General features: G+C 29.3%; 1 protein-coding gene across 2 annotated transcripts in view; it reads left to right on the top strand.

The window, feature by feature from the left end:
• Positions 1-12,335, top strand: part of LOC106464650 (junction-mediating and -regulatory protein-like) — a 38,776-nt gene extending 26,441 nt beyond the window's left edge. For both annotated transcript variants that reach the window (XM_022392926.1, XM_013924813.2), the window contains exons 6-9: positions 4,431-4,517; positions 8,232-8,327; positions 9,098-9,644; positions 11,643-12,335. In XM_022392926.1, coding sequence (XP_022248634.1) covers positions 4,431-4,517; positions 8,232-8,327; positions 9,098-9,644; positions 11,643-11,791 — 879 coding nt within the window. In that variant the 3' untranslated portion in view covers positions 11,792-12,335. The remainder of the gene's footprint in view (positions 1-4,430; positions 4,518-8,231; positions 8,328-9,097; positions 9,645-11,642) is intronic.
• Positions 12,336-12,360: the final 25 nt, after the last annotated feature.

The following is a 12,360-nucleotide window of genomic DNA, read 5'->3' on the forward strand; positions in this document are numbered from 1 at the left end:
GTTCTAACTAGAAATTACTTGAAACCAACTTAGTAATAAGGTACCGTAACGTAAGACTTTGTACAAGAAGAAGAGAACTATATATATATATATATGTTTATGATTTGCTTGTGATCTCTGTAATGTAAAGAATTTGTTGTACATATGTTTAACCTGTTTGAATAGTATATATATATATTAGTTTAAAAGCAAGTGGAGTTGTACTGTTCATTTATTTTTGAATTTATTGCCAACAAGTCACAGACACCTACTGTAGAAGAAGAATTCTTAGCCCAACACCCTTATTATTCAACCTGCTTTCTAAATACTACTACTATATATAATATTAAGAAGAATAAGCACATTATTTTGACAATATACAAAGATTGAGATTGTTTTAATTAAGTATTTTAATTAAAGACTTGTTATTTGCACTCAGACTCTGAATATTTCAAGTATTATCATCAGTGTATTGTGCAGTGATTTGTTTAACATTAAAAATAGAAAAGATGTAAATACCTTTGAATTTTTCAGTGAATAATCTTGAAAATCTTCTTAGTTTATATTTTTAATTATAAGTTTTTACTTTTTCAGAAAAATGTTTATTTGTGATGTTTTATTTTCCTTTCCTATCCTTTAGCATTATTACTTATCATGACACACATCAACAGGTATTCTCATGGTGTCCTCAGCAGCAACACTTTAGTCATCGTCAGAATGTTGGGACATTTGCCTACTACACTAAGCCTGATAAACCAAGGCAGTTTGGCTTATATTTTAAAAGTTATAAAATTTTCTAATATGCATTTTAAAACATAACTTGCATATAATTAACTAAAATATAAAACTCAAACCTAATTAAAATTTGATTGTCTATCTAACTAATATATTTATAAGTGAGAAATAACACTAAAGTGCTAGTGTGGTCACAAGCAACAAAAATACTAAGAGTGTTTGACAAGTTCTCTGTGGAATTATTTGTGCCAATTTTAAAATAATTGTTGAAAAATAGTATTTCAAATGTGTTTTTCTATTGGTTACAAGCATCTTGTCCAACCAAGTATAATTGGCTGAGAAATTGCAACTGTATGTGTAGAGAGTGGGCGTTGTATCTGTAAAGAGTTCTAAGGAATTTATTTTTCTTTTATACGAACATTCCCATAAAAGACTTGAAAGAAGAACGTGTAGACAGAGCAATTAACCTAGTTTCTGTCTATACATAGAAGTATAATGTACAGAAAGAAATATTAAAATTACAAGAGATGAAAAGTTAAAATTTTCTGAACTTGTGCATCATACTGAAGTTTAATAATTTTTCTTTAAGGTTTCTTTTGAAATAAAGGAACTAAAACTTGGATAATATAAAATTTTGAACTATAATGTAAATTTTAATGCTAATTTAATTGGTATGCATTGATAGTAAGATTGCTTATTTAAATTTTGAATGTAACAAAGTACATGCACAGTAAAGGGGTGCCTGTAATTATCAGGTTAATGTTGCAGTTTGTATTGAACCACAAGAAGAATTATGCATTCTATAGGCTACAACACTGTATGACATATAAACTTCTAAAGCAAGAAATAAAAATATTTGTTACTCTTAATTTTGGTTTTATTTACTCTTGAAACAAAATATTTTTGAGAACCCTGCAGAAATGCATCTAGTTATTAGACACTGATTATTAGGCTAGCTTGTAATAATAACATAGAAACTTTACAAGTGATTTTAATATATGAAATCCACATTGCAGGATCTAACTTGCATACCATGCATGACTGATTTCAGTAGTGTTTAAAGAAGAAAAAGGTAACTCTTTGGGTCTAAGTATTGTTATACATAATCTAGGCTTTAGCTAGCCAGTTTATGTCAGTGATTGAATTTGGTAATGATTCTGAAAGTTGAGTAAATGAATGGCAGAAGAAAAAGCCAGTGTTGGCAACTTTTCATGTTGTAATAATATTCTGATTCTTAACTTTCTCATAGGTCTGCATAAAATGTATTCTTTTCTGCATCTTATTCTACTCATGGGTATGTTTTGAACAATCCATCTTGAATGGAACAATTATCTTTTTAGGACTACATGACAATAACTTTTATACCTGTAGATATAACATTTAATGACCCTTTGTTATCTTGCTTGGAGTTATTGTTGTCAAAAATCAGAAATGCTTGATTGCTTTATTGTAATAAATGTTGATTCAGAGACTTTTGTGAATATGTTGCCTGCTACAACTCTTAGAGAACTGTACAGATCTTGTTTGGAGGTTTTAAGTATAAAATGCTTGATTGCTTTATTGTAATAAATGTCGATTCAGAGATTTTTGTGAATATGTTGCCTGCTACAACTCTTAGAGAACTGTACAAATCTTGTTTGGAGGTTTTAAGTAATCCAGTAAGATTGTTTATTCTAATGAACTAATCTTTGTAAAGCTTTGTAAAGGGAACATTTATTAGTTAGTCTATCTTTCTAGGGGTGTTCTTGTCAATGACCAGTCCAAACAAGTTTCCTTAAGTTGTAGGTGTAGCCTGATCTATGTTTCAGATAAACTAATAATGGCTGTAAAACTGTCTGTCACTAATTTGGCATTGAATTGGCAAACATGAGTAACCACCTGTGATTGTCAGTGGTTGTCCTGGCAATTGTGAGCTTCAGCCTAGTTAATGTGCTCATATCCTAGTGATAAAAATAAAACAAAATGTATTATTAATTGTGGTGAAATACCATTTACAGAAAATCTATTTGTAATCTGTATGGAAATAAACTGATGAACAATATAAACATATGTAATAATTTTTAAATCTAAACAATAGTTTTTTTTTTAAATTGGCACACATTTGTCGTCATTGGGTAGATGTAACTGACGGTAATATTGTTGGCTGCTTTGTCCTCATGATAGCACTTACAGTTTTACTTTTATATCTTAGTTAATTATGTGTTATTTATGTTTTAAAATGTATAATTGAAAAGTTTAAATATTTTTTAAGTTAATCTCAAGCATTGCCCCAGTTCTCAAGGCTTACAATCTTGCAAGAGTGTAAGATAATTTTACCAAAGGCTTGCACATCTCTCCCGAGATACTGTAATATGCTCCAAAGGTGTCTTTGACTTGTGTGGAGATGAATAATAAATGGTAAAGGACAGGAAAAAAACAGTAAAACATTAGAAATTATGTATATGTAAAAATACCTAAATTACAAAATCACCAAAAGAAGATATTTTAAGATATCTTACAAAAAATTAAGAGGTATGGACATTTTTCTGTTTTTTAATTTTAAACATTTCATTCCACTGTATATTGATGATAATATTTACAGTTAGTGATATGGTAGAGAAAATGAAAAACAAAATATAAACATATACCTTAAAAAACTTTTGATATTTATGTAAAAGATTCTAAAGATTATGCAAATAAAACTTTAATACTGTAAGATGAAGAAAAGTATTTTTATACTTAAAATGAAAATCACCTTGCACTTGAACTATTGAGAGTCTGTGTGCAAATAACTACAATAAATAGATAACATATTTTTAGTAGAAAGACTTAATTAAAATAATGTCATTCTTTGTGTACAAGATACTTGTAAACTTTAACAAAATCTTACCAGTTTTTTTGAGGATATGTTAAGAAATCTCAGAGTTACCTTATGTATTGTTGCATACATATCATTCCTCAGTTGGGTTCCTGCGAGTTGCAGGAGACTGATTTGAAAGGGTTATATCTTCCAGTGGAATTTTGTTTCTTGACAGTCCTCCTCTCTTTACTGTATATTTTGCCTCTTAAACAGAAGAAGAAAATGTTAATGTGCTTATTTCTATTAATCTGAAATAGATATGAAGCTTTAGTTTGTAATGTGGTGCAAGAATGTTCAGAAACATGAGAATATTGGTATTGGAATAGGTGTGGGAAATACCCCAGGTTTGGCCAAATGTTCAGTCATGAAAATAGAGTAATAGCAGTGTTACTCCACTATTTGTCTGGAATCACTACTGTGTCTCTAGATGCTTGAATTACTAATCTCTGGGATGTAGAATGCATATATATATATATATCATTGACAATTTGTGAAAGTACACAAATCGTATTGAACTGAAGTGACATATTTAAAAATCATTTTGTTTACTTTAGATTACTCCCATCCCTGTTGAGATAGTATGTGGTGTGTAAAAGGTTGTTCACAGCTTGCAAGTAAACTCCCCTAATAGAAAGATCTCATTTAGATGAATTATACTTATTTTATCACCAATAAATCATTGTACCAAAATTCCTCGGGTGCAGCCATAAGTGAAAAGATATGTGAAATTACAATTTATTTAAATATTTGTTTTGCATCATCCTATTTGTACTGTTGGATGTTATGAACTTAATTCACTAATACTATCATGATGTTAGAAACTTAGAGAATAATAATAATCTTTCTATGTACCAATATTTTAACATGTTGATTTCAGAAAGCCTGTATAGGTCACCTGCAAAAGAAAAAACAAAAAGTATATGCTGAAAGAGAACAGTTTGGAAAACATCACTCTGCTCAGATGGTAAGTGAATCTCTGGCATTTAATATATATGCTGTGTATAAATGTAATCCAAATATGCACAAAGACAATACACAGAGACATGAAAATAAATGTAAAAAAAAATATGTAAAGTCATGAGTGGTGTAATACTGCCTACTTGCATTAAGAAAATGTTAAAGATAGTCCATCTCTTCAACTGACCAATGCAGGTAAGAATCTGCTGTGCAACAACAAATGAAGTGTACCTATCTTTTTATATTAAACAGTCTTTACAGAAAAGAATTAGTAATTTGAAGAAAAAAAATGAAATATGTAATAATAATGAAGAAATGTAGCTGAGCAAGTAAATCTAAAATTATTTACTCAATAATTGTTTCAGTAAAAATAATTTGATGTGCAATTGTATTTAGCCTTATAGAACAGTAACCCATTTAGTAATGTGTAGAAGTGAGCTGAACTGAAAAAGTTCATTAACATTATTATCTAAAATGTTTAACATACACACACACACACATGTATACATACATACATACACATACATACATACATACACATACATACATACATACATACATATACACACACACACACATACATATTTTTACTATATTTTATGTATTATGATTATTCTTCATTGTTAGCTTAGTATTTGAACTTAGGACTAACCTGAATCTCCTAAGTTCATCAAAACCTGCAAAATATAATTGGTGTCCAACTGATGAATCAGTGCATTCTAATTATTATAAGTTTATATTTTATGACTATGCATAACCCTAGTAAGAATGTTATATGAATGGTAGAATTGTATTCTGTGTAGATATTTTGCTTTGATCAAAAATTACTGATAACTTTCATATTGTTGAGATCATAAAGTCATTATTACATATATGTTCGAGAAATATATATTTTTTCAATTATTTTATGCCTTTTTTGTGTTGAATATGCAACCAAATGCCTCTACAAAAATATATACATATTTGTTTGTCCCATTTCTATATTATTAATACCATTAATATAAAAAAAATGGTACATTCACATTTGACTCTCCACTGTCATGTCATTTAGGGAATGTCAGAGTGATTTGTATGTTAAGCATATAGTCACCTATAAACTAATTTCTTTAGTAGTCAATTAAAAAAAAGGAAGTTAGCAAGTTTTCTTTATTTTTGTTAGCACTTTTGTTTTTATTTTCTACATTACTTGAATGTTTTGTGATTTAAACATAGCAATTAACAGTGAACAAGGATCCAACCCTACGTATTGAGCTGGAAATTGGCTTAATCTTTTCTCTACTGAAGATACCCCTGGTACAAATAATATGGTAATTTACTGTTAAGCAAATAAAAATAGGATTCAGTGTTTGCTTCAGGATTGTTTTCAATAAACCTTAAAAAACTTAGTAAAGTGTGTTGTGATTCACTCTAAAAGATATTGGGAGTTTTGTACAGCAAGCTGTTGTAATGATTTGTAGGATCAGGTAGGTCACAGAGGTGAAAAATGAGCAATGCCAAAAACAATCCTAGCAGGATCATACTTGTTAGGCAGACTTGGAGAATGGCCAGGGGGTGTTCTTATCTATATGGTATAGTCCCCCCCAGGGGGGGGGGGGTAAAATGCACCTATATGGTCATTTAAGCATGATAGGGGTCTAGAAGTAGGTTTGCAGGGTTTCTGAGCCTTGCACCTGACATTGTTCTTGATCCCATCTGGATTCCAAAGATGCTACATTTGAAACTGTGTACAAACCCCACTCACAAGCTGTAGGCACACTTGACACATATGCTCAGGTATCATGGGCAGGTGTCCTACTGGTTTTTTTTTTTTTATGAGGCTATGGACCCTCCTTGAAGTAGCTATAAAAGTAATTGGGGGTAATGAAGGAAATTGGTTGTTATATTGGGGCCTCAATAAATCATGAGGAAAAGCCTTTGAACCTTGCAGCCAAGCATAGGTATTTTAGGTTGATTAAAGTTATGATTGTTAAACATAGGTAGATAAAGCTAAAGATATGATTTTATGTAAAATACAGTAAGAAACCTATTTTATCTAATGTAGGAATTATCAAAATTTGTTAACCAGTACCAAAATTTATAATTTCTTTTTTTGCATTTTCAAAGATGAATATCTAATAATAAAAAAAAGACACACCCTATTTGTGTTACATTTTAATTTCAATGTAATTGCAAGTTTGTACATGATGTCTAGAAACAATAATACATTTCAAACACATGCTTAGTAAACTGATTCAGTTACTAGTGGTTCATATTGCCACTTGACTTTCTGACTAAAGTGATTTAATATGCAGCTTTTATTGTATTGTGATTTATTTTGAAAGTTAATGACATGCCCTGAAGGTGCTCATGGTTTTCAGAAAAGCCCTATGAACTCACTGTTACAGTTAATAAGTTGTTACCTTAACTTTAAAGCAAATGCATTAGTCCTCTAAGATGTACAGTAATTTATTATATAAAGTTAAAAGCAAAATATATAATTAAAAACTGTATATAATTAAAACTCTACATGTTTCTGTCGAAGAAATTCCACAATCTTCAGGAGAGCAGAAGAAACACACAGGAAATTTCATTTTTATACAAACAAGTGTATGTGTATAATTTGCATTTGTATAGTACCCTCTACAGAATATATTTCCAAAAATTCACTTCTGTGGCACCTTGGCCTAGATCTCTATTCAAAATCATTTTATGTTTAACAATTTCTAGAGATTCTCTTATGTTTAATTAATTTTTAAGCTTAACTTCTTTAAGTATTTGAACCTTCCCATTCAACGTTATGTGAAGAGTTTGTCGCATGTTCCACCAAACCTGATTCACTAGTTTTAATTTTTCAATTGCATTTTTGTGTTCATTAATTCAAAACATGGACACTTGCTTGTATAAAAATGAAATTTCCTGTGTTTCTTCTGGTCTCCTGAAGATGGTGGAATCTCTTCGACTGAAAAATGTAGAGTTTTAATTATATACAGTTTTTAATTGTATATTTTGTTTTTAACTTTAATTTTTAATTGTTGAAGTTCTTACTTATTTTATGAAATAATAAATCTGGTAATCAGTGCAGAATTAATAATTCTAAATACATGTGTTGGCTTATGAATTACAGTTGTTTTGTATGAAGTGCCTGCTAAAAACATGAATGTATTTATATATAATTTATTTTTTATAGCCTTTTGTTTTGTTTCAACTATTTTTTTAGCAACTATATGCTCTCTTTTCTTCCTTAACAGAAAGTGATATTATATCAAGTAATAATTTTAAAACTGACATTCTTTTAATAATCTTGCATGCTCATGTACATCTAAGTGTAAATTCCCTAGAAAAGTTGGTCACAATATGAAGATATTACTGACATTTATTATATACTTTCAGAAAGTCTCCAGTTGTTCAGAGGTATTGAGTCAAAACATTAAAACAAGCCAGACTGATATCAGTGATCTTTGATTTACAATATGTTGATTAGAGTTACATTTGAATTTTGCATGATATGTCTGTTTGAAAATTTCCTTCTGTATGTTTGCCTGATTAATGGGAGTGATTGTTTTAAAGGAAGAATTTAGGGATAAATATGTTTGTTGTGGAATATCACCATTTTCCTTAAAGTATCAGTGTATTTGCATTTATCAAAAATCATTTATTAGTATTACATTGTGTGGTTTTGAAATGCACAGTAATAATCTATATACTTTGTTCTATATGAATGATACATTATCTGTACTTACAGAAAAAAGCTGAGCGCCAGAAGCAAGATGAAGTTGCAAAAGAAAAAATGAGACAAGAACGAAAAAAGACCCTGAAAAGACTGAGGGCCTATAGACAGGTAAACTGTCCTTAAAGAAACATCTTTATGAAATGAAATTTCAGTGTTTGTGACACATAAGGCATGAAATGTACTTTTACAATGTTATGTATGTATGGAGCTAATGCCATGCTTGCAGATACACATAGTCATACCTTACTTTTAACACAGTCAAGGTAGTGTATATTCTAAAATGAAAGGAATCTAAGAAAGTTCTTAAAAAAAAAATGGATAGCTGTTTTCAAGGTTTTAGGTGAGTTTATATATATATATCAGTCAGTAAAAACCAGAAATGTTATACACCTTCAATAAATGTTTTGTGATGAAAGCACTTTCAGTTATTTCTTCAGTCTTTTTGTGCACCAATTTGCATTGCATATGATTATGAATTTAAAAGGAACAATTACATAAATATATAGAAAACCAAACAGGAAAATTGATGGCTGGCAGTAATAATTTGGCAGCTCTGTAGTGTGCAAGTTAAATGACATTTCATATAAATAATTAATTGTGAAGACATTTTCTCTCATCAATGTTTTAATATGTTTATTTATTAATTTTAGTTTGTTTACAATGGTTTCATAAGACCTGTTTGTTATGAAAACAATTGAAACCAAGGAATCTTAAATTAGAGATGTGATTAAGTAGAAATAGTTTAGTCTTGATTTTAGTTTTTAACATGAACTTTTTTCTAAAGACAAACAAAAATAGTATTAGATGACACATTTGTATCGAACTTGGAAAGTTCTCCAAAGTGATAAAACGTTTATGTTTTAATGTTTTACTTTTAGAAGTGCCAGCAATCTGATACCAGTAGTAGCTCTCTCTCTCCAAGCTTTATAGGAGAAATTATTCATGTGAATGCTAAAGATGAAACTGTTGCAGGGAATGAACTTTGTGAAAGAATTGGAGAAAAAACTATAGTGATGGTGGATAACCTTAATGAAAATTATGAGTTACCTTTGCCTCCCCCACCTCCAGTTGATGCATTATACTTCTCTCAGGAACAACAAAATCTCCCTCTTCCACCTCCACCAGACCCTGATGATCAGAATACATTTGAGAATGGTGCTGCTTTCTGCTCCACTTCACAAGGTCCTGACATTGAGACTAAATCATACTTTCTTCCACCTCCTCCACCACCACCACCACCTCCTCCACCATTGTCACACACTTTATTTCTGCCATATGAGACAAAAGAGCAGAAAACAGATGGAATTGTTACAAAGAAGAGTGAATCTTTACTGAGTGGGATCTCAGGACTTGACTTAAATGAGCTTCTGGCTGTCAGAAGCAATCTTCGTAAAACAATTCCATCAATCAGCCATTTAAAGGGAGGTAAGTGTGTAGATAATCCTAAATGTAGAATTACTATATGTGTGATAAAGTTTGTATGTTTATATATATATATATATATATATATATATATATTTAACACTGTTATATATATTCAAAATTATATGAAGTTGTAGTGCTTGAGTGTTAATGTGCTGCTAACTTTCATATAAGGATAAAAATATTTATAAACGCTGATATTAAAACATATTCTTCTTTTTGTTAGTAATCTGGGATATATCATTAAGCACAATCAACAATATTATGTACTACTACTTTTATCAGTAACTATTGGAAACTATAATGCTTAACCCTTTCGCAAATTTCACTCCTACAACAATACATGGGTAACTCTGAGATTTCTTAACATATCCTCTCAAAAATTGGTAATATTTCATTAAAGATCATAAATATCTTGTATACGAATAATGACAGTTTTATAATTAGGTGTTTTTATTAAAAATGTTATTTTTCTGTTGTAGTTACTTGCATTCAAACTATTAACAAATCAAGTGCAAAGTGATTTTCATTTTAAGTATAAAAATACTTTTCTTCATCTTATAGTTTCATATTTCATTTGCATAATCTCTAGAACCTCCTAAAAGGATATTAAAAGATTTTTAAGGTAAATTTTTATATTTTATTTTTCATTTTCTTTACCATATCATTAACTCTAGCTATTATCATCAATGTACAATGCAATGAAATAATTAAAATTAGGAAATACGAAAACATACATACCTTTTAATGTTTTGTAGAATATGTTACAAGATTTTCCTTTTGTTAAATTTGTAATTTCATCTCTTTTTTCTTTTCACATATTGTTAATTTTTAATGTCTTCTTTTCCTTTCTTGTCCTTCACCACTTATTATTCATCTCGACACAAGTCAATGGTGTCCTCGAGGCATATTACAGTTTCTTTGAGAGACATGCACAACCCTTCGGCAAATTTTTGTTCAGTGCATAATATTGTAAGCCTTGAGGATGAATGCAAAGTATGATGTATATTTTAAAATGTTTAAACCTTTTATTTATGCATTTCAAAACATAACTAATGCATAATTCACTAAAATATAATAGTAAAGTCTAAATACAATTTAAACTGTATTTCTAACATATTTAGGTAAGAAACAACCATAAGTGCTACAGTCGATCAAACAGCCAACAATACTATAGTAAATTTCATGTATTCTGGGACAAAGACTTGGTGCCAATTTTAAAATAACCATTGTTAGTTTATAATGTAAAATGAGTACTTTCTAATTGTTATATACATGTGTATGGAATGTCTACATGGATGGGATAAAGCTCAAACAAATCTTTTGAAGGTGTACATGGCAGCTGTCAGGGGTTGAAAACTTTATTACTTGTTTTAACTGTATTCATTCAGAGTACTTTGAAAGAAATGAGTCAAAAGGTTATGTAAGCACCTTAGTGGCTAGACATACCTCTACTCTATTACCATCGTATTATTGAAGATACAGAACCATAGTAGAGATTTTTCATAGCTCATTGGTCATGTGGCAATACATTTGAAGTTATAAGTATTTTTTAAAGGTTTATTTTGTAATAAAGAACCTTAAAAGTTGGATAAAATATAACTTCCAATTATAACACATATTATGATATTAAATTCATTCACATTCATTGAATTTAATGGTGTGTAATTAGATTTTGCATGTAACAGAATTACTTTTAACAGAAAAGTGTTTAAAGGGGCTCCCGTTGCAAAAGAGTTAATGGAATGATTGCATAAGCACTTGGAATCTTTGTGAATTTATGTAGTTGTGTATTTAATGATATTTGTATTTTTAACGTGTATGACCGTAGTAACTTTTATGTTCTCTATTTTATTATGTAAAATGCCCTTTTTTATAATTAGTAAATTATTTTTTATACATATGTGACTAAGATTACTTCAGATTAACAATGATACAGTTTTGCTATTAAATTTTTATCAATTTTAGTGTGTAAACAAAAGTTTTTACTTCTGTTCATAGAAAAACGAACTAATCGTTTTGAGCCCAGATGGAAATCAAGTGATGCTGACTTATCAACAGTTTTGCTTGCTACCCTTGATCGTATACGGAATGTAACTCGTGACTCTGACTTGTCTGATGACTCAGACTCAAGCACTGAATTTGAATGAAGTCGCATGTTTTAATTATTAGTTTTTCTTTTATTGTGAGTAGTATTCTAAATATTGTTAAAGCCTCTTTATAGTTTTTAATTTTTTATAATACAGTATAAAAAATTTGAGTAAGAGTATATATGTGACAATATGAAATTGAAATAAATTTCCAATTTGGAGATCATTATTAATTTCAATGATTTGATATTAATTATTATGTTAAAAATGTGTGAACATATATAACTTGTACATTTAAGGAAATTTTCTAAAGCTATACAGAGAAAATTTTAGGTTTGGAAAGTGACTGTAAAGAAATATTCTGAATTACAATTTTGACTTATTTAACAGTTTTTTTATTACTCGGTATTTGACTTCATTTTTGTGTCTATCTCAATTTAGATATGTCAGACTAAGTAAATATGTAATATGTGAACTATGAGGATTATATATGCACACACACACACACACATCACTTTAGGACACAACTATATATAAAGGCACACACACGTAGTTTTTGGATGTAAATTAAAAAAGTTTTTTGTGTTACATTTTATATATATATATATATATATATATATACAAAAGAC

Source organism: Limulus polyphemus, unplaced genomic scaffold (assembly GCF_000517525.1).
Source record: "Limulus polyphemus unplaced genomic scaffold, Limulus_polyphemus-2.1.2 Scaffold62, whole genome shotgun sequence".
NCBI classification, from domain to species: Eukaryota; Metazoa; Arthropoda; class Merostomata; order Xiphosura; family Limulidae; genus Limulus; species Limulus polyphemus.